General features: G+C 38.0%; 1 protein-coding gene across 1 annotated transcript in view; it reads left to right on the forward strand.

Annotated features, from left to right (window-relative positions):
- drd2b (dopamine receptor D2b) overlaps nucleotides 1-24,006 on the forward strand; it is a 92,954-nt gene extending 68,948 nt beyond the window's left edge. The window contains exons 7-8 of the mRNA XM_073839942.1: nucleotides 18,853-19,198; nucleotides 19,298-24,006. Of these exons, the coding sequence (XP_073696043.1) occupies nucleotides 18,853-19,198; nucleotides 19,298-19,494 (543 nt within the window). The 3' untranslated portion in view covers nucleotides 19,495-24,006. The remainder of the gene's footprint in view (nucleotides 1-18,852; nucleotides 19,199-19,297) is intronic.
- Nucleotides 24,007-24,253: the final 247 nt, after the last annotated feature.

Raw genomic sequence — 24,253 nt, forward strand, 5'->3', positions numbered from 1 at the left:
CTTATAAAACAAGTCATAAAAATGATGTAAAATGGTATGTTATTCAGTAGATATATGTTTGCAGCTGTCTCTACATTTACACCATTACATCCAATATAGCTCAGTGCTATTTGCCTCATTATGGAGGAAGAAGTGCAGTTATAAAACAAAATTTGTACCGAAAAAAGGAAATGGCTGTTTGGAAGTCTAAGTACACACAACATAGCTGTTGTTTACGACTTCTTCGGTTTAAAAAAATAGTTTATGTGTAACACTCAAAATTGTATCCTAGCTTAAAATGCAAAGTAAACGAAATTAGCAACCCAGATTCATGAAAAGTATGTGCCTATGGTGAACTTTTTGCAAAACATATTTACTTATTTGCTTCTGAAGTGCTGCACAAGGTGGGCAACTGAGCAAGCTTACTATGTTGGAAAAGCCATACATATAGAGTTGTGCTATGGTAAAGCTGTTTTGAGGTGATAACATAGTATTGTGCAAGGAAAAGAGCAGAAGTGAGTCTTTATTAACTGATCGTCTGGCCTGTAATCATAATTTGCTTAAAAAGTAATAAAAGACTTTGGAGTTTTACTGCCTCTAGTGGTAAGGTGAAAAATGCAGGGAATTGTATGTACAGTTTAAGTCAAAAGTTTACATACACCTTCTGCAAAATGTTCATTATTTTACCAAAATTAGAGGGATCATACAAAATGCATGTTATTTTTTTAGGACTTACCTTAATAAGATATTTCACATAAAAGACGTTCACATATAGTCCACAAGAGAAAATAATAGTTGAATTTATAAAAATTGCCTAGTTCAAAAGTTTACATCCCCTTGATTCTTAATACTGTGTTGTTACCTGAATGATCCACAGCTGTTTTTTGTTGTTTGTTTGTTTGCTTGTTTGTTTGTTTGTTTGTTTGTTTGTTTCTGTTTAGTGATAGTTGTTTGAGAGTCCCTTGTTTGTCCTGAACAGTTAAACTGCCTGCTGTTCTTCAGAAAAATCCTTCAGGTTCCACATTTTTGTGAACTTGAACCCTTTTCAACAATGACTGTATGATTTTGAGATCCACCTTTTCACACTGAGGACAACTGAGGGACTGAATTGCAACTATTACAGAATGTTCAAACGCTCACTGATGCTCCAGAAGGAAACATGATGCATTAAGAACCAGGGGGTGAAAACATTTTGAATTTGAAGATTGTTAAATTTAACTTATTTTGTCTTCTGGGAAACACGTAAGTATCTTCTATAGCTTCTGTAGGTCAGTACTAGATGAAAAAATATATATAATATTAAGGCAAAATAATAAAAATGTATACATCTTCATTCTGTTCAAAAATTGACACCCTTGGCTCTTAATGCATCATGTTTCCTTCTGAAGCATCAGTGAGCATTTGAACCTTTTGTCCAACTATTACTTTTGTGGACTATATGTAAAGGTCTTTTATATGAAATATCTTATTTATACTATTTTTATACTAAATAAAAAATTATTTTAAATATTTTTAAATAAAAAAGCATTTTGTATGTTCCCTCTTATTTTGGTAAAATAATTAACATTTTGCAGATTCTGAAAGGGGTATGTAAATTTTTGATACGTAAATTACGTAACTAAATTTATATTTTAGATGCTGCTAATCTTGTATATCGAAAGCCCCTAAGGGGACATGGTGAGATGGAAGAAAAATTATATTTCAATACCTTTGCTTAGAAGTTTTATTCGAGTGAACGCAGTTTCTCGGGGGAATGTTAAACAAATTCAGAACAAATGCAAAAGCACAAATTTATTTTTTTTCTTCCAACCCTTAGTTTTTCCATCACCATGTCCCCTTAGGAACTAATGTACAACAATGCATGTGGACACTTTATGTTTGAATACCTATGAGTAGCCCTGGTTGTGCAAACTACACTATAGACATCTTTTCTCGTAAAAACGACATCTTTTCTCGTAATAACGACATCTTTTCTCGTTAAAACGACATCTTTTCTCGTAATAACGAGATCTTTTCTCGTAATAACGAGATCTTTTCTCGTAAAAACGACATCTATTCTCGTAAAAACTACATAATTATCTCGTTAAAACGACATCTTTTCTCGTAAAAACGACATCTATTCTCGTAAAAACGACATAATTATCTCGTTAAAACGACATCTTTTCTCGTAAAAACGAGATCTTTTCTCGTAATAACGACATCTTTTCTCGTAAAAACGACATCTTTTCTCGTTAAAACGACATCTTTTCTCGTAAAAACGAGATCTTTTCTCGTAAAAACTACATAATTATCTCGTTAAAATGACATAATTTTCTCGTTAAAACGACATCTTTTTCTCGTAATAACGACATATTATGTCATAAAAACGATCTGATGTTCCTGTTACAGATGATATGATTATATTATGTGAGCGAGCTGAGTGTTTGTCCGCGCTGCCTTCGCCACAGCCCTGACCTAAAGGAGGATGTACGCTGCCGAAGTTATATAGAAATACACTGTTTTAATCATTTTAATGTAATGGTTTCAATTGTAGCGTCATGTTTATTTGGATTAATCTCCAATCTGTCTACAATAACTGCCCTCAGACCCAGAGGATTTAAGATGATCATATCAAAACTGTTATTTCTGAATAATCGACTCGCTTGGAATATTATTTGGATGAATAAAGTTGGATTTTACAGAACAATTAAATACTAACAGAAATAATAAAAAAAGACACAGGGTTTGATCGTGTTATGATGATGATGATGATTTCGTTCTGTTTAAAAAATGAAAAATAAATAAAGCCAGATTTTTTTTATTTTTATTTTTTATTTTTGTTCATGAAAAGAGTGCTTATGCTTTAATATTTGTGTGTGAGCGGCCCTGAAAAGCCACTTTTCAACTCAACCTATCTGTCCCATCATGCAGAATACATGTTCCCCTTCAGTCGAATCACTTCGACGTTACATTGGGATCTTGCTTGAGAGACCAATCATCTCTGAGCCTTATTCAAAAGGCCAATGAAAATTGGCGAGTGGAACGTGCGTGACGGCCACGCCCTGTACATATGGGTATATAAGATGGCGGCGTGCACCACTCAGTCAGACTTTTGCTTCAGAGCCGATGCGTCGAGCCTCTAAAGAAGACAAAGAAAAAAAGAATAAAAGAGTTCCTGAGTTTATGCTCTCTCTCCCGCCGGTGTGCTGCCAAGAACCTAAGAGAGTGATTCTAAAAGAGCTTTTTTGGTGGCCGCCGGCGCGGTCCCTGCGGGCAGCTGTTTTCACGGCTTCAAAAGCCTATTGCTTTCCAGCGAGCAGCCCCGGCGAGTGCACACTGCCCCGCGGTTCCTCCCTGGGCAATCCGGGGGTCACAAAAGAGCAATTTCTCGCGGCCGATCAGACGTTCTTTTCAGAATGGCTCTTCGGTCGTGCGTTTCTGGATGTGGTAGTTTCCTCACTCCTGCGGACGGACATGAACGCTACCTCACGTGCCTGGGCTTCGAGCACACTCAGGCAGCGTTCACGGATGGATCATGCCCGCACTATGAGAGCATGTCCATGGCCACGCTGAAGTCCCGCCGCTCTTCCGCGAGCCAGCTCCCCCCGCCCCCCTCCCGCGGCCGGCTGTTAAACCGCCAATGTTTTTCGGCCACCGCGAGGAGGCCTGGGGGGGACATCCAAGTTGTAGTGGAGAACGTTCCGCCGGCCCAAAAAGCCCTGCGGTCGTCTCTATCTCAGCATGGCCCCGTCGAGCTTCCGCAGCAGTACGCTTCCCCGCCCGCCGGGCTGAGCGTCTCCTTCGAGGCTCCTGCGGAGGATGAGATGTTGATCACAGCATCGGAGGGAGAGTCAGATGGTGAGGCCTCCGCCCCTTTGGTGCAGAGCCCCCCCGCGGTCGCTGCCCCTTCGGAGGTGGACGCCGAACTATCGGCTATGCTCCTCCGGGCGGCCAGGGGGATAGGCTTGGAGGTTCCCAGTGAGCCTCCGGCCGATCCCTCTAGGCTGGATGACTGGTTCCTGGGGAGGGCACCGGCAGCACCGCCGCGCTCTCCCCCAGTTCCTTTCTTCCCGGAGGTGCATGAGGAGCTGACAAAATCGTGGCGCGCTCCGTATTCATTTAGAGCGCGCTCCAGCTCCTCTCCCCTCGCCGCTCTCGATGGCGGGGCAGCCAAGGGGTACGTGGCGATCCCCCAGGTTGAGCGCGCTGTGGCGGTGCACCTTTGCCCCCGCGGCGCTGCCACACCGTTTCCCTTCCCGAGCGTGTAAGCTCTCCTCCGGCCTTACGGAGCGGGTTTTCACGCCGCCGGGCACGCTGCCACCGCCCTGCATGCCATGGCGACACTTCAGGTGTACCAGGCGCAGGCTCTTAAACACCTGCACGAGAGTGGTCCTGATCAAGGGACATTTGAGGAAATCCGCGCCGCCACCGACTTCGCCCTCCGGGCCACGAAGGTCACGGCGCGTTCCCTTGGTCAGGTGATGTCCACCTGCGTGGTCCAGGAACGGCACCTATGGCTGACCCTGGCTCAGATGGCAGAAGCCGACAAAGCTCGCATTCTCGACTCTCCTGTCTCCCAGGGCGGCCTATTCGGCGACACCGTGGAGGATTTCGCCCAGCAGTTCTCCATGGTCCAGAAGCAGATGGAGGCCATAAAACACATCTTCCCCCGCCGCGAAGTAAGAACAACCCTTCCGCCGCCGGGGCCCCCGCCTCCGCCTGCTCGTCGCCGAGGGCGCCCCCCCACGGCTCCTCAACCAACTACAGCTCCGTCTCCTGCTGAGATCCACGAAGCAAGGCTCGCAGCCCGACGTCGAGCTTCCCGTGGGAGAGGGGCGCCGCCCGCTTCTCAGGGTCCTGCGAAGAACACCCGCAGGCGAACTACGAAGCGTCCCTGAGACGGGCACCCCGGAGGTGAAGGAATCTGCTCTTTTGGGGACGAGGACATCTGCGTCCCCACTCCCGGTGGAGGGCCGGGAGTTGCTGTGCACTCATATAACATCGCCGTCGGCCCACCATCCGGCGGTACCCACAAAATCACAAAAAGAGCTGAATTTCTCACCTCCGGGGCTCCGGCCCTGGGTTTCCTTCCTGAGCAGTGTTTCCACTCCTCGGAACCAGACTCGGAGCTGGATGTTGCCAGTGCAGGAACCAGGGAAGCAGGTAAGCGCTGCTCAATGCAGCCAGACTTTTCTCCAGGACGTTCATCCTTCTGGGATCAGTCCCCTTCCCCTTCCCCCCCTAGGCTGCCCCACCGTGGTCACGTCGGTCAACGTTCCCTTGATACCCCTGTCGACTCGGCTGAGAGCCTGGCTTCAGCTTCCCAGCCTCTCGCAGTGGTTGATACGAACGGTACGTCTCGGCTATGCGATTCAGTTCGCCAGGCGTCCCCCCAGGTACAGAGGCGTGCTTCTCACTACTGTTCAATCAGATAAACATGCCGCTGTCCTGCGTGCGGAGGTTGCAGTCCTACTGGCGAAGGATGCAATCGAGCCTGTCCCTCCAGCCGAGATGAAGTCAGGGTTCTACAGTCCCTACTTCATCGTGCTCAAAAAGAGCGGTGGATTAAGACCCATCCTGGATTTCAGAGCACTGAATCGGTCCCTTCTCAGGCTGCCGTTCAAGATGCTCACTACGAGGCTCATGCTCACATGCATCCGCCCCAGGATTGGTTTGCAGCCATCGACCTGAAGGACGCGTACTTTCATGTCTCGATTCTTCCTCGACACAGACCCCTTCTACGGTTTGCTTTCGAGGGTCGGGCATATCAGTACAAGGTTCTCCCGTTCGGCCTGTCCCTCTCTCCCCGCGTCTTCAGGAAGGTCCCGGAGGCAGCCCTGTCCCCTCTTTGGCAGGCAGGCTTTCGCATCCTCAACTATCTCGACGACTGGCTCCTCATAGCTCACTCGCGAGATCTGTTGTGCGAACAGAGGGACCTGGTGCTCCAGCATCTCAGCCGTCTGGGCCTTCAGGTCAACCGAGAGAAGAGCAAACTCTCCCCAGTGAAATGCAAAAATAAAATAAAAAATCAGCTAAGCTATTTGTTATATAATCAAACTTTTCAACAGCAATATTGGAGATGCTGTTAAGCGTCCCTCGTTAGGGAATCAGGTGTCCTCTACGCTTAATGCAGTCAGCATCTGAAGAGTGGTTTACTCCTCAGACCTTTTATACAACTTTTTGGGTAACTACCATTACACATCAATTAATCATCATATTAGTCATCAATTCCTCAATGTCCTGTATGTTCCAATCTTCCTGCTGTAGGCGTATCAGTCTCTGCAAGTCATTCTTAATGAGACGGTGGTCCTTCCTTTGTCTCTTACGTTGTCTGCGTCTAGCACTCATCCGTTTCCTCTTCAAGGTCTTCATCAGCTTCAGCTCTGCTTGGGGTTGCAACATGCTCTCTTCACCCTGTGTACCCTCTTGTTAACCTTTGTGGTTGATTACACAGTAATATCTCATAAGCTTGTCTTACACAATTGTTTCTTACTCATCCTTAACACAACAAATTTTGTAATTGCAAGCATCCTTATCTCTAAGCATATGGCATCAACTTAAAATAAGCAAATAACATAACTTTGAAACGGGTAAATAGCAATCTTATTATCCAAATCCAAAACACCCCCTTCTTGCTATTTCCTGATTCAATCCAACACATTACTCTCTCATTTGCATGTGCATATATCCTTCAAAAGTCTTGGTTCTTTTGTTGAACTTCATTAATTCAACATATATTTGACCTCTAATAGTTATTTTAATTTTGCAATCACATTCATGTACTCTTTAATCCAAAATTTACCCTTTTTTGGTTTCAACATATCTTCTCTGAGAATCATATCTCTCACAACATCAGGTTTAGGCCAAATTTTTATACTCTGCTTCACAATGGTAAGGTACTGGCCAAATCTCTACCGCAACAGCGGTATATTAGTAATTTCATGTTGGCATGCTCCAATGTACTCCCCTTTTGGATCCTCACAGATAAAGGTACGGCCTCTCCCGTCCCTCTCACACCTTTTACAGTGTCCCATGGCTGGGATTTGAGTCTCGATCAAGACCTTGGCCGCCACCTTTCTTCTAGGCTCCCGGGGCTTTTCTTCCACCATTTCCAGCAATGCCTCTGTCTATGAGATAAAACATCCCACTTTCTTTTAAATTTAAAAATTTTCTCATTGTACCATCAATGTAAAGCATGTACAAAAATATGGTCTATTACACATATATATGTATTCTTTTTCTTCTTTCTTTCAGTGTTCATCTTTCACCTCATCATATTGCATTCCAGTATTACATCAAACACTTTTAATCTTTTAATACTTTCTACTTCTACTTCTCCTTTCCTTCTCCTTTCTATTGCTTCATTATAATTGTATTATCATTGCTTAATAAAATCATTTTATTTATTTTCCTATTATTAAAATCACACTTCTTCCTTTTAACTCCTATATGTACATTTCTTAAGAACACTTCCTGCTCACTTTATCCTTCAGTATTCTTCTTGTACCAAACCCCAGACCCTCTCTTTCCAGGTGATTTTGGGGGTTCTAAAAACATCATATAAGTTACAACCAAAGGTGTCATCCCTTTTGTACCCATTATTGCATTTACACCTAATATAATTGCTCCAGCTATCCATTTAGTTAAAGTTCCAACTTTCCATTGTTTCCATTTACTACTGTTGCATTTTCTAGTTATCACAATTACTTCTAATATTATGTAAATCACTACTCCGGCCAAAACAACTTTCTCTGTAATAATTGCATATAACCACATTTCAGGCAAATAATACATAACTAGACATGATGCAAACTATTTCTCCAAACCATACAAGTTTTTCTAAATGACTAAACATTGTCAAAAGCTTTTTGCTGCGGTACATCAAAATTATCATAACATCACCCATAACTCTGTTGCTATAAACAATTTTTATCATGTGTAGCAACACTAGTCCTATTATCTTCATGTTATCCCAAATCATAATAAACATCCAAATAAATAAACTAGTCTCAATTACCAGTATATCCATCAGGTTATTAAGGTCAGAGCTGGTGATCTTGCTCGTAGTATCGTTTGTACTATTGCTTGCCATTATTTGTTCTTTAGTCTCACTCGTTGCTATAGTTCTCTTAATAGGTTAGTAGACACTTGGTCTGAAATTTCTTATTCTTGCTGTTGTTTTTATATTGACATCTTTTCCTGTCTTCTTGAAGTAACGCCTCTTTAGCTTCTTGTTCATCATCATTCAGGATGTTGCAGGCACAAGAACATATTAATCTCATCATGTGCCTCAGTATACCATTAAAACCTGTTAATTCTCCCATTATTAATAATCCTATTATTGCTCCTACTATTAGTAATACATACCAATTATCAGTTATCCAAGTAACCACTTTCATCAATGTATTCAATAACTCTTGTCCTACATCTATCATTGTAGTCACTGTTTTTTCTAATCCTTTTCCCACTAATATCCATCCTTGTGTGATTCTTTCACCTAAATCTTTCCAATCTTCTGTAGTCCACTGCCTATATCCTGCATTCGTTTCCGCATATTGTAATCTTGCTATACCATCCAATACCAAGGATAGGGTGGCATACACCTTCCTTGTTCCTGATTATTGAAATTCCACACATTTCCCATAAATATGGGTAAATTTGTTGTAATTCTTTTTGCTAACAACCTATTGATTCCCTAATTAAGATCATTTCTTCTTATATTATAGTCTATTTTAGTATCAATATTCGACCATCCAACATTCGTCACTAATCTAACTCGTGGATCTTTGTCTTCTTCAAAATGAAATACTCTCCATAAGCTTTTTGGTGCATACATAACTGTTTTATCATTTGAATCTCCACTAAGATTATATGATAGCCTGTATTCAGGTTTCCTTATATTTCTGCTGTTATGATATTCTGGTATTGCTCCAGGTATTATCCAAAACACTCTTCCAGTTATATTTGGATGTCTTGCTCTTACTATAGGCATTGGGTAATATTCATACAACCACCTATTTTCATATTGTATTCTCATTCCATAATGACTCTGCTTTTTTCCGCTTAACTTAAACATAGGTCCGTGTAACTGTTTTTCAGTAATCCCTTCATTAATATTGTCTCCTATATTTCCTATAATATCCCAAAGTCTAAATTGTAATACCATTTGGTATGTTTCAGTGCCATTCTCAGTTAATATCTCTTTCCATAATTCCTGATTTTTCTCCATTATTTATATTTATATTATCTTAGTCCTTGCCATGTAAATCCTCCAGCATTTCTCCAAAATGATAACCAGTGTTTACTCTCTTTCTCCTTTTCCCAGGTTAATCCTGCTCTAGCTCTATAATTTTCTCCGCAATTCCATTTTCGACTAGTTTCATTACATGGACAAGGGGTTGTTAAATATTCGCCTCTACCTTTGACAAATTTTCCTTCATATCTTGTTACAGTTTTACAGTCCGGATCTTTTATAATTTCAAAATAGCCATATAAGGCCTTTCTGCGCCACAGGGTATGCAACTGCCAATTATATTGCTCTCCATTACAGTTATCAATATTTTTTCCTGGGCATTCCTCCCAGTATTTTCTTGTGCTCACACTTATTTGGTACAAGGTCTTCTTTTGACCAGAATAGGTACCAGGTTTCAATATCACTTTTGCTGTCCTATTTGTTTTACTATGCCATTTTATCCATGGAAAAGGATCTTTTAATTCTATGGGGTTTCATACATTGTATATTTATTTTTTGTAAAATATTTGTGGCATTCTCCTTCAAATACTAACATAGGATTTTGAAGTGTCGTTTTGGGTTTACTTTTATCTTCAGTCTTTCTAGCAGTTATGCTAACTTTTGTTGGGTTAATTCTGTTTTCGCTATTATCTATTTTTACATGTTCTTGATGCGTTTGATAGCACCTATAACAAAGGAGGTCTGGAGACAGGCGTTCGGATCCAAATGCAGGCTTTATTAGAAGGCGTGGTAAACAGACAGGGTCAATCACCGGCAAACAACAATAACGAGGATAATCCAAAGAGTAGTCAAACACAGGCAGAAGGTTGGGGCTGGCAGCGAGAATAAAAACACGGGGAGGAGTCCAGGAATCAAACAAAAGGGAAAACAAACACGGAAAGAAACGTTCAAAATAAAGACCATACGGAACAATAAGACTTCGCCAAGAGCTGTGTGTGTGAGTGGCTTAAATGCATGAGAGTCAATGTGAAACAGATGTGTGCAGCAATCAGTGCAGTGGGAAACGAGGAGCAGGTGTGTGCAGTGATTGGTGCAGTGGCTTATGGGGATTGCAGTCCAGAATGTGTGTGCAAGAGTTCATGAAGACAGGATAGACCACATACGTGACAGCACCCATGTTTTTCTCCTGGACCTATATATTCTATTCCACTTCTCTTATGCCAAATCCATGTTTTCCTTATCTGTGTAATGTTAAATATTTCCCTTCTTACTCTGCATTTTACTATTGTATTAGGTCCTTTTTTGTATTTTTCAAGTATTTCTATGCATTTGCTACATTCTTCTAAAGTAGATTTTTTGCAGTTTAATACTTTTATCTCTATTATAGTACAATTTGCAACTTCTTGTACATAAATTTGGTCTACTACTATTAATTGTGTTGCAAAGTCAACTAAAGGCCATATCCCTACCAAGGATATGGTCCCTATTACTAAAGTTACCAGTAATACTGGTTTTGGAAGACATGGTTCTTTCCATTTCTTCATTGTTCTTGCCCAGTTTTTTCGCTTGTCTCCATCATCTAATTTCATAGTTTCTGAAAAATAAAAGAAAACAATTAATGGGAGTTTTCCGGGGGCCCCCTCTATCCCCTTTTACAATGGTCATGTCTGACTCAAGAATAACCCTGCAACGTTATTCCCGAGCCAGTTCCATTTCGACCGCACAGGCGAGTATCTCGGGTTCTGATGTTGTGGTCAAATTTATGATCACCTTAATCATCAGAGTTAGTCTGTGTGTCGGTAGATCTTCTGTTTCACCTTCCATAATAGATTTTTGGTGTGTTGGTTTTTCACCTCTCTTTTTCCTCTGACGGTTTTCCCCCTTCCAGAAGTCTATTGGCACACATGACACCTTTCCAACTTTTGCAATTATTCTGTTTGGCCAACGTTCTTCATCAATTTGTCCAAATTGGCATCTCATAAAACCATTTTCATCATCACATTCGCCTCGCCTTGGAAAATCTACTTTTGGTGACATGATTTGTTCTCCATCACCATTTTCCATTAACACTTTAGCAATGGTGACAATTGACCAGATAATCCCTTTTCCTTTTTCTGGTTTAATTGTACAACCATTTTTATCAAAGCAAGTCTTTAGGCTCTCTAGTTCACGTCCCAAACTTTTGGGATCAACTAGCAACCATTTGCTTTGCACATCTTCCATTCCTGGTCGACATCTCGACGTCCAGGAATAATCAATACTGCTGTTGCTTAGCTGTTTAGATAATTATCATTATCTAGGCACACCCTTGTTGCACTTCCTCTACTGCTCAACAAACCACGAGCTTTATGCCATGCCCAAATTCTATACCTCCCTTGTACCAGCAGTTCACCTTGTCTTATATCACTAATGCATTCTTCACATTTTATCCATTTCCAACCTGTCCATGTACACTCACAGGTATCGTTCTGATCACCTGTTTGCTGAGTCATTAGTTTCTCCACTTTGGGATACTTTATTCTGCAGTCTTCGCAGACAACACACAGAGCTCCTTTTATAGCTCCTGGATTCTCACTGTACTGATTACTCATAATCTTTGGTGATTCTAGAGGCTTTACTTTCAGATCTTTCTTGCACTTTGGTTTATCCTTAGCAGGACCATCCCTACTTGGTAACCATAAAAGTATCTGACCTGGCTCTGTTTCCTGGACTGAGGTTTCTGCCCTTAAGGCTTTTTTCTCCCAGGCTTTTACCCTGTGGTCCCCCCAGGTATATGCCTGTATTAAGGTACTGCTGGATTTTTTCTGGGCTTTCTTCCCTGTCATAGTAAAATTTCCTTCTACTGCAGGTTTATCAACTCTATAGCCCTTCTAGACCCCTCTAGGTCTCACGGGTAGCGATCCCGTTTCTTGGCCCTTCAGTCCTTTCTCTAGACTGGAATACACTAATACCCTCTGGATTAGTATAACCAAACCCTCACTGGATTGGTCACTTTTGGGGCTTACTGGCAGCTCTTCAATGTGGTATCTAGATTTTCAACTTATAACTCAAACCTCAAATAGCGTTGGGCGCCATGTTCAATATGGTGCGTTTATCACCTTTAACCCTATGATTATTCACAGTGTTGGGGACGTTACTTTGGAAATGTAATAGATTACAGATTACAAATTACCCTATTTAAAATGTAATAAGTAGTGTACCTTTTCAATTACTTTAGAAAAGTAAAGTAACTGATTACATCTGATTAATTTTTGATTACTTTTAAGTTTCTAATGGATTTTTCAACTAAATCATTTTCAAGCATTTATACCAAGCAGGTGTGACCTTACAGTAGTTTACTGTTAGAATTTCAAAATCTTTCATCACTTGAATTAAGATTATATTAATTTAATTTTAAAGTAAAGGCATCACAAAACCAGACCTTATAACAAAAAATTGTTTACTGTTGTTACAAAATCAAAATTTTCCATAGCTATGACAGGACACACTGGCATGTAACAATGCCTTGAAAAACTTAAATCTTAAAAAAGATTTCTTTAAATATCTGAATTATATATTTAAAATACTAGATTATTAATTTTTGTTATATTTAAGAGAAAACACAATTCTAGATTATAATAATGTAGTAAAAACACGTTTTTTTCTTATTACTGATATAATAAAAAAATAGTAAAAATCTGCATACTATTATTTTTTTTACCACTATGTGTGAAGGGAAATCATTATACCATACAGGGCTAATAATTATTTCTCACTAACAGAAGAAAGAATAGATTCTAGAATAGATACTGCCAAATCCAAACAGACTCCATCATTGTAGCTGTGTCATAAAATCCATGGTATTGTTTTGTTTTTGTTTTTTTTTTAATTGTTTTAAATAAAGTTACATTTCATCTAAAACACTGCTTAGATTCAGTGACCAACTGGGGTGCTACACTAGATGATAGCTCGATTTTGCAAGACAAAATGGGACAAACTAATTGAGAGATTTGTCCACTAGGTGGCACGTTAGGTCAACATCGATCATTATAGAGAAAAGTTTCAAGCCCTTGAGAAAAATAGATCTATATTATTCGAAAATAAACTAAACTGCAGCGGATTTTCATCCTTCAAATCAGTAGTCACGTTTCAGCTGAAAATCACGCAGTAGTGTAAACACTTATTTTGCAAATGACACTCAAAATTAAAATGGGTTAATGTGATAAAATCGCAAGTTAGATCTGACATTACCAACCTTATTCAAAAAAAAAAAGCGATATTTTTTTGTGAAAGGGTTCATAAATACAAGTGTGTCTGGTAAAGGCAGCTAGCAGGCTAGCTAATTTGTTATGAATGTTTTTAATATTGGTCTCGAATACACAAAGGGGACGATGAAAGCGCTGATAAAGAGGATTAACCTAATTGGTTGACGTGGTGCACCGCAAATTCAAACCAATCAAAAGCATCAGAATAACACTGCTTTAATAAATGGCCTTAGCAGAAGGCATCGTGCATATAAAAAACAGGCAAAGCAACAGATTAATATTATTCAACATATCCCAGATTTTTAAAGAAAATCTTTAGATGTAACCCATTAACATTTTCATAACTGTAATTTAATTACACATTTTTCTAAGTAACTGTAACAAATTACTGTTACATTTATTTTGTAATTAAATTACGTAACGCCGTTACATGTAACTAGTTACTCCCCAACACTGATTATTCAGGTAGGGTAAGGACAGTCAAATCTAGCCAAAACCAAAAGTTACTCACCTGCCCGCAGGTTGCAGTCCTTCAGGAATGACGTAGAAGACTCCCCTTGTGGTTGTTCGTGGTTAAGGTTTATTTAATAGTTATAAGTAAAATCTCACGAGAGGCACTAGTAACAATAAAATTATTATTTATTGGTTACAATACAAAGCAGTTAAATGCAAAAATAAAATAAAAAAAGGTTACGTTCCTACCCGCCTGCGGACACGTCCGCCTGTCTGCACGTGGCGTAGGGCGTAACGCGGCGTCAGGGCCGTGGCCTGTTCCATGGGTCTAAGTTCCCAATGTAAAGTCGAAGTGATTCGACTGAAGGGGAACGTCTAGGTTATGTAGGTAACCCTCGTTCCCTGAAGGAGGGAACGGAGACGTTACATTCCCCTGCCACGTCCTACGTCGCGCTGACGCCGGCTCGATACGGCTCTTCAGCAAAAACCTGACTGAGTGGTGCGCGCCGCCATCTTATATACCCGTATGTACGGGGCGTGGCCGGCATGCACGTTCCACTCGCCAATTTTCATTGGCCTTTTGAATAAGGCTCAGAGATGATTGGTCTCTCAAACAAGATCCCAATGTAACGTCTCCGTTCCCTCCTTCAGGGAACGAGGGTTACCTACGTAACCTAGACGTTCGTCTGATGTACCGCTCTGCGAATTAGTCACAATAACGTTTCTTTGCAAGTCTCATATAAGCGCAACACTGCATTAATTCAGTCAGCGGCGACAGCGTGATTACATACAGAGGAAAGAAATATAAATGTCTGCTTTATTTTATGTATTTCCACAATAACAACAAAACGTTACAAATTGCTTTTGTAAAAATACCGGGTGCGCTGTTGCACCTTATGTATAGGCAGTTTGAAAAATCTACTTCAAAAAACAAAAACAAAATTAAATTGTATTTATTCAATTCGTATAAATCCAACAAGATGTAACCTAGTGTACAGTCTTTCCCGTGTGAGTTCATTATCTGTAGCCTACCAATGTGCTTACACATAACCCAGAACAACCACCTGATGCGCGGCTTGATTCTGAAGATATAATTTCACATGTAGGCTATATATAAATATATAATATATATAAAATAATCGGCTTGGAATATTATTTGGATGACTTAAATTTAATTTAACAGCAAATCGAAATACGATCAGATGGAAATAAAAGAGAAATGACAAACGGTTTGATCGTGTAAATGATGATGATGATTTCGTTCTGTTTGAAAAATTGAAAAATTAACTAACCTATATAATTAATCGTTTTTCCGTTTCTCAAACAAAACGAAATAATAATAACAAGCTATTATTATAATGATTATTATTAGGCTATTAGGCCTATTATTAAATTGTTTTATTGTAAAAATCTATTTATTTATTTCTGCTCGTATTTCGATTTGCTGTTAAATCAGTCAAAAAGTCGATTTTTCAGAATTAATAGTTTTGATCATCTTAAATGAGATTTTATAATAAAAATATAATAATACGCCTAACAGTAATAATAAATAATAATAATAATAATAATAACAATTAGAGTAGTCTATTATTATTTTGCTTTGTTTAAGAAAAAGAAAAATGAAAATTATAGCTCAATTTTTCGTATTTTTGTTCGTGGGTAAAACAAATGAGCTTATTGCTTGAATATGTGTTTATGCCTGTGTGGCCTTGATACTTTGTCTGATTTATATATATATATATATATATATATATATATATATATATATATATATATAAATCAGACAAAGTATATATATTCTTTAATCTTATATCTTCAGAATCAAGCCGCGCATCGGGTGGTTGTTCTGGGTTATGTGTTGTAACGTTTTGTTGTTATTGTGGAAGTACATAAAATAAAGCAGACATTTATATTTCTTTCCTCTGTATGTAATCGCGCTGTCGCAGCTGACCGAATTAATGCAGTGTTGCGCTTATATGAGACTTGCAAAGAAACGTTATTGTGACTAATTTGCAGAGCGGTACATCAGACGAACATTTATTCTGCATGATGGGACAGACAGTAGGCTGAGTTGAAAAGTGGCTTTTCAGGGCCGCTCACACACAAATATGAAAGCATAAGCACTCTTTTCATGAACAAAAAAAAATATATATAAAAAATCTGGCTTTATTTATTTTTCATTTTTTAAACAGAATGAAATCATCATCATCATAACACGATCAAACCGTGTCATTTTTCTTTTATTTATTTCTGTTAGTATTTAAATGTTCTGTAAAATCCAACTTTATTCATCCAAATAATATTCCAAGCGAGTCGATTATTCAGAAATAACAGTTTTGATATAATCATCTTAAATCCTCTGGGTCTGAGGATTTGTAGACAGATTGGAGATTAAACCTAATAAACATGACGTTACAATTGAAACCATTACATTAAAATGATTAAAACAGTGTATTTCTATATAACTTCGGCAGCGTGCATCCTCCTTTAGGTCAGGGCTGTGGCGAAGGCAGCGCGGACAAACGCTTAGCTCGCTCACATAATATAATCATATCATCTGTAACAGGAACATCAGATCGTTTTTATGACATAATATGTCGTTATTATGAGAAAAAGATGTCGTTTTAACGAGAAAATTATGTTGTTTTAACGAGATAATTATGTCGTTTTTACGAGAAAAGATCTCGTTTTTACGAGAAAAGATGTCGTTTTAACGAGAAAAGATCTCGTTTTTACAAGGAAAGATCTCGTTATTACGAGAAAAGATGTCGTTTTTACGAGAAAAGATCTCGTTATTACGAGAAAAGATGTAATTTTAACGAGAAAAGATCTCGTTATTACGAGAAAAGATCTCGTTTTAACGACATAGCTGAGTGGGAAAAAAAATAAATGTGTGGCAGCAATGCGTCACCGTAATTATTAACCACTCTTAGTGTCAAAAAAAGCAGTTAAAAAGAACATTCCTCATTACATTATGAACATAATGCAGAATGTAAAAACAAAACAGTACAACCTTGGAAAAACAGTGTTCAGTGGAAGATAAGGGTTGAGTCAAGTATGCAATGTTAATTAAGTTAATGTGACATTGATGTTTTCTTTTCATTTATAGATTTTACTACATATTTTTTGCTTGTTCATTCCTCACTTAATTTTAATGGTTAAAAAGTGGAGAAAAAATAAGTTAGTAAATAAAAAGCAAAACTCTGTGGATTCTTCTCTTTCACAAACTGCATGTTTATTATAGTTGGATTACTGTGAGTCATACATCCATGCTGACAGCCTGCCTGTGTTAAACAAGCGTTGATTTAGCAACTGCTTTAAATGTGAATAGTTAATGAGAGGCCATAAGGTCACCAATTAGTGCTGTCAGGAATTGTCAGGTTAGTGCAAATAAGTTGAAGGTCCCTCAAGTGTCAGCAACAAAATTCTTAGGAGTTTTTGTTGAAGAGAGTTTAAGTTGGAGAGAACAAACGGATCGGGTTAGCAGTAGAATACATAAATCTACCTGTATAATAATATTAGGTTACTACAGATTGTCTTTTTACTTCAAAATCAAATTCATACATTCTGAAACTTCGCATTATCCTTCAAACATGTGTTTTCATTTATAAGATATATTCATTTTTCATTTTTACCTTCCTCAATTCAGTTTTGGAGGATTTAGGGGAATCTTGTTTCCTTCTTCCTTGTTGTTTATGTATTTCATGTATCTTATAGAGATTCTTTCTGGTTTATTCTTTGCTTTTTGATGCTTTTTACACTGATATACATTTAGATATATTTGTATGTTAATTTAGTTCTTTTTCTTAATTTTTTGACTATACTTGAGCATAAAAATACCATAAAATGTTTGCAGATATTTAGGGAACATGCTAAGTTCACATATTTGTTTCTCCGAAAAACAATCCTACATCCAGTTATTCTACTTTAAAATGTATGTTCTTGTCAGAATGTCTCTTTTTGTTTTGCCTGTATGATTCCACCCACTGCCAGTTAACCAAGTAGTATTTCGACACCCAGTGTTGCCAGTTGGCAGAAAACACAGTGTATATTGCAACAAAGAAAGCCAGCAAACAATCTGGGTCAGAGATCACAAATTCAACCCAACCTAAAAAGCCTTGGCATCCATCTTAAACAGTTTATCACCAGAGGAATGTTAAAACACCAGAGGAATATTGAAACAAAGTATCAGCTTTAAAATTCAAACAATACCTTTTTTGCGGCTCTTTCATGTTTCGTGACAGATCCTGATAGGCCTTTTTTACAGTCCGCGTGTCGTCACATCTGGCTCCGATTAGTAGTGTAAAGGAATTTCTGCCTGCATTATTGTCAATGGACGGACGCAAGTTTTGTGAAGAAATTGAAACTAATTTAGTTAGACTTAGCAATAAACATCAATATTTGAAACAGGTTATTTATACTGATGCCCTACCATGTATTTCATCCTTTATTTTAATGTGTAACATTGTTTGATTGACACGATTGTCAGCGCTGCCGCTGTTGCCCGTCATGAGATTAAATTATGAAAAGCAGCACGCTGCTCAAATTACTCCCGGAGGAATAATCAGACTGATTCAAATTTATTTTTAATGTTATTGATTTGTCTGATTTGTTTGTCAGACAAAATGGCGGATTCGGCGTTATGATTGGTCAGATTGTCTATCAATCAAGCTGTTTGCGAAGGGTCAGTTGCGCTTATTCTTCTTGCTTGCCTAAATCTGAGTGTTGTGTTTTAGAAGGAAGAGGCAAGAGAAACAATATTTTAAATGTGGACTGCAGTACCCATTTCCACTGCTAGCTGTCAATATTAAACATGGCCCTTTAAGTTTTCTGCTTCAGTCTGCATTGTACATGAATTGTATTTATTAGCTTTTCTATCATATATATTTTATATTGTGCAAATATAAACTAAAAAATACTTTAACTTAACTTAAATTAAAACTAAACTAGTAAATGACATTTAAAGTGTCATCATACAACTAATCACAAACATGTCTTCAACAGCAACTGATAAAAGAGGTCCTGCACCAGGGTGGTGACATGGGGGTGGACATCGTGGCAGACACCAGCCCTCCTGAGAAAACGAAACTAGCATCCACTTTGGTTGTCGACCTGCTGGCCAACCCAAGCCCTATCCATGCCTCTCCCTCCCACGGTGAATGTCAGTCAAATGGAGACGGGAAAAATGGGCATGCCAAGGAGGTCCAGACCCCTAAAGAAGCCAAACCTGTTGAAACTCAGGCACTGCCCAATGGCAAAACCCGAACTACAGTGACCAAAACCATGAGCAAGAGGAAGATGTCGCAGCATAAGGAAAAAAAGGCTACTCAGATGCTGGCTATAGTTCTAGGTGAGGTCACGATGCTGTCATTTTACACAAGAATTCCTCAACCGTCCCAGATTGAGGTCTTGTCCTCAGAATACCTCAGCTTTATTTTCTCTGTTGCAGGTGTTTTCATTATTTGCTGGCTGCCCTTTTTTATTACTCACATTTTGAAAACTCACTGCACGAGCTGCGTGGTGCCATTGGAAATGTACAATGCCTTCACTTGGCTGGGATATGTGAACAGCGCCGTCAACCCCATCATATATACCACTTTCAATGTGGAGTTCAGAAAGGCTTTCATAAAGATATTGCACTGCTGAGGACATTATTCACTGCACGCGTAGAGGAGGAGAGATGGAGATTTTCACAAGAGGTTAGTGCCATCTTTCACCGCCATGTGAAATGAGGGATTTACAAAGCCATGCTTTTAGGGCACAGCAGAAGAACTCATCCCAGAAAATGGAGGTTCAAATGAATGTAAAAGCAGAGTTTTATTTGTGTGTCTCCATTATTTCTGGCAGTGGAGTGCACGTGCAAACGTGTGTTTGTTCTCTTTGGAACTGGAGTGTGAATGTGATTCATTGTAGAACTGAAGCAATTTGAGATGATCGGTAACTGGATCTTGCCACAGAGACTTTATGCAAGCAGGGACGGGAATGTCATAATTACATCATTGTATCAATTTAGTGGCGAGCAACTGGTTATAAAATGCTTACAGCTCTGTTTATTCGAGTATTTATTTAATAACCAATCTATTTATTTGTTTGAGAACTTGTTAATAAAGAGAAAGAGATAGCTATTGTAAAGACAAATAAATAAAGTGAAAATGCCATTTACGGTTTTGGCTAAGCCAGAACACAAAGATAATAAAGGTGCACTCAGCAATGTTTTGTTTATGTTGCACTAGTTGTTTTAAACATATACGGACACCCCAGGGCCTGAAGTGCAGAATTATGCAATTTTAGGCAACCGTTCACCCAAATATGAACATTTGCTGAAAATGTACTCACCCTCAGGCCAAAATTTAGTATTTGAGTTTGTTTCTTCATCGGAACAGATTTAGAGAATTTTAGGAGCATTACTGTACATCACTTACTCATCAGTGGATCCTCTGCAGTGAATGGTGCTGTCAGAATGAGTATAAACAGCTAATAAGAACATCATGGTGTTACAAAACATGACTGTTGAGACTTCTGTTATCTGGCCAAAATACCATAATCCATAATAACACTTGATTCAGTTAAAAAGTTTATTTTGGACTGTTTTTGCATGATTCGTGCATATGTTTCTCCTGGGCTAGATGAAGCTACTTTTTCACTGAAGAAAGGGCTATTTATTATGGTTCGAGGACTTATATTTTTGTCGGAAGCAATGGTTTAAAGTTATTTGTTTCTAACACACAGCTTCTCGCCTCACAAGACATTGGATTACTTGTGGATTATTGTGATGTTTTTATCAGCAGTTTGGACTCTCATTCTGATGGCACCCATTTACTGCAGAGGATCTATTGATGAGGTAGTGATGTAACACAAATTTTCTCAATTTCTGATGAAGAAACAAACTTTAAAGCAAAAGGTTTCACTTAACAATACTCCTTGTAGAAATGTGCCATTTGCAGTCAATTGTGATTAAATAATTTCATGAGCTAATGATATGATGATGACAGCCAAAATAAAGTAGTATTTGTCTAGTCATGTGATCTCAACATATCTACCCCATTAAGTGACGCACTCTACTCCACAACTTTTATCAGAGCATACATTTTTTTGTCATTGTTTTTTAAGAAGTTAAAACATTTATTTATATATAAAAAAACTGAGCGCACCATTAAGTAAACAGAAATGAATGCCTTTGACTTACCGACTATGAAGGACAATGTAAATAGGAATTAAATAGTTTTATTGAAGCCCATGACAAAAATGATCATGCATGTTACATTGGTACTTCACATGACATTGCAGCCAATGTATGTCTATAGTATTTTTTGTGTACATCACTGGTACACAAACTTATCTGAGCTATATAAAGTTGTGTCTATGTTTTTCTGTCTAGTATGTTCACTGAAGTAGTTGTTTAATTTGACATGTGACAGTTCATTTTTGTGGTTGGAAAAAATAAATAAAGCACAATTCATTTGTGAGAAGAAAAAAAAATCTCCAATGATAAAATCTGTGTTCCATTTTAAACAGAAATCCATAGAAATCAACTGCTGGATTCCACACATGATTCACAAGTTTCAGTACAGAGTAGATGATTATGACCATTAGCTATGTTGCAGGTGAAGGTTATAATTGCACTATAATTGAGTTTCCTTTTCTCCTTCTGTTGAGAAAGATGTCATTACAAGTGTGATTTATAATATTTTATCCAGCTTAACCTCCGTGATCGTTTGAGAAGCAGTCAGCAGAATGAAAAGCATATGGCTCAAAAAATAGCCATGGATGTAAATAATTTTAATGCTGAAGTGTGTAATTTTTTTAGTGTCAGTATACTTCATCTTATCACAGCTTATGCAGACACAGCTTATGCAAACTATAAGTAAGCTATATGTACATAAATGCTGTGGTGCTATAAAAACACCAACCAGTCAGAAACAGCAACACTGGGTCAGCAATCAGCAAGAGTTTGCGACTTATAACTATATGTTTTTTGACTAATGGAAGACAAAGGTGGAAATCTGTTTGAAAACAATCATTATTCTGGCAGTTACATTCAGTGACACTAGAGGCACAAAGATTATACACTTCAGCTACTCCCTTACTTGTCTATTATTGCAATTTGATCATCGCTAAACATGCAGACCCTTTAGAAGACACTTTAATGAGAATAAAAGTGTGACTACAGTAAGGCGTTTAATGTAACTAATATCAGACTCTCAAGCTGGGGAGAGGTGCAATTTTGCACTATTTGTTCAAAGCGTATTCAACTATTTATTTATTTATTTCAGGGTTCAGCAACCTTTTTGTAATGAAGTGCTATTGTCATGAAATTAATCATTGTGTCACACATCCACAATGCATTTAAAGTTAATGTAACAGATTTCATAGTTAAAACGTGATGATCCATGTTACCCTAACATGATTAATGTTACATAAGATGATTAATCACAAATTCAAACTTATTTGATGAGAAAAGAATCTTGTACAGTTAAGGTCAAAAGTTTACATCTTTCAGAATCTGCAGAATGTTAAGATATTTCACATAAAAGACATTTACATATAGTCCACAAGAGATTCTTGAAGATCAGGACCAATTTGAATTATTTTGTCTTCTGGGAAACATATCTATGTTCTGTAGCATCTGAAGGGCAGTACTAAATGAAAAAAATATGATATTTAGGCAAAATAAAAATTAAAAATGTACTCTCCATTCTGTTCAAAAGTTTTCATATCCAGGCTCCTAATGCATAGTTTTTCCTTCTGGAGCATCGCTGAGAGTTTGAACGTTCTGTAATAGTTGCATATGAGTCCCTCAGTTGTCTTCGGTGTGAAAAGATGGATCTCAAAATCATACAGTCATTGTTGGAAAGGGTTAAAATACGCAAAATGCTGGAAAACCAAAGAATTTGTGGGATTTTTCTGAAGAACAGCGGGCAGTTTAACTGTTTAGGACAAATAAGAGACTCACGAACAACTATCACTAAACAAAAAAAAAAAACAGCTGTGGATCATTTAGGTAACAACACAGTATTAAGAATCAAGGGGATGTAAACTTTTGACCCAGGTCATTTTTATAAATTCAACTATTACTTTCTCTTGTGGACTATATGTAAACATCTTTTATGTGAAATGTCTTATTCAAGTCAGTACTCAATAAACAATAACATGCATTTTGTATGATCCCTCTTATTTTGGTAAAATAACTACCATTTTGCAGATTCTGAAAGGGGGGTGTAAACTTTTGACCTCAACTGTATATTTCTTAAGCGTTTTCTCTCCTTCTTCTTCATAAAATAGATTTTAGACTTGTAATTTGCATGTGGAATGGGAAGGATTCTACATACTGTGTGAAAATCTCCAAAAATGATGATAATGTATTTTTATTCTAAAGTTACTTCTCTGAAATTTCTTTATTCAGTTAACAATAGAAAATAAAAGCACTCTCAGCCTCCATGAAAGAAGGCTTTTAGGCCCTAAAACTAAATATCTGTGACATTTTATTTCACTATTGTAAATTGAATAAAGAACTTTAGAGATAAGTATATATACTTATCATGGGTTTTACACTAAAAAGCTGGGGGAGTATAGTGATTGTTTGGAGGAAAAAACCTACAACTTCTATGTGCGAAACAGTTGGTAAGTGGTTTGTCAAAGACGTATACTTCTTCAGACTAGCATGGGTGAGTTAAAATCTTTAATAGTACAGTATTTATAGCTCCATCTTGGTTGCTGACCCCTGATTTACTTGCTTAGTTTGCTTAGTGCTTCACTTGTGTTTATATTTCAGTCATTTGCTGTTGATCAACTAACTAACAATCCTTATTTCTTTCATGAAATGTGCATTTCCAACCCAAGAATCACAGTATGTTGTTTTACGGCTTTTTTTAAAGAATGACCCGTTTCCGAACAGGAGTTACTCAATATTTTTTATCAGTATGTGCTCATGCAAATATAACGAAATGTAAATGCTGTACAGTTTTTAATCACAATAACTACTGCTGTATGTGTTTTTCAACATGGTCCTGTCCTTGTACATCAAGTCCTAGCAACTTGTTTGCCTTTGAAAAAAGAAAACCATGCAATGGCCACCTTTTACATAGTAAGTAAATGTAAGTGTATGGTATGTCAGATATTTTGTAATAGCAATGTAAATATTGAATGAATAAAAATACATGTCAGGCATTGTGAACAGTGATGTTTTTGTATTAAAAAAGCCTGCTACACATCCACTACATTGATATTTAAGTCAAAGGAAATAAGTGTTATTTGTGGGAGTGGGTATTATTAATAGGCTTCTAATAATGTTTGAAGGGGCAATCTGTCGTACATTGATCATATGCTGGCTCTTAAATGGTGTGACATTACTTTAAAATAAAGCTAATGCAAGAAAAGGTCAATGTTTGACAGAGAGTGGGGATGA

The sequence above is a fragment of the Garra rufa genome, chromosome 5 (assembly GCF_049309525.1).
Source record: "Garra rufa chromosome 5, GarRuf1.0, whole genome shotgun sequence".
NCBI lineage: Eukaryota > Metazoa > Chordata > Actinopteri > Cypriniformes > Cyprinidae > Garra > Garra rufa.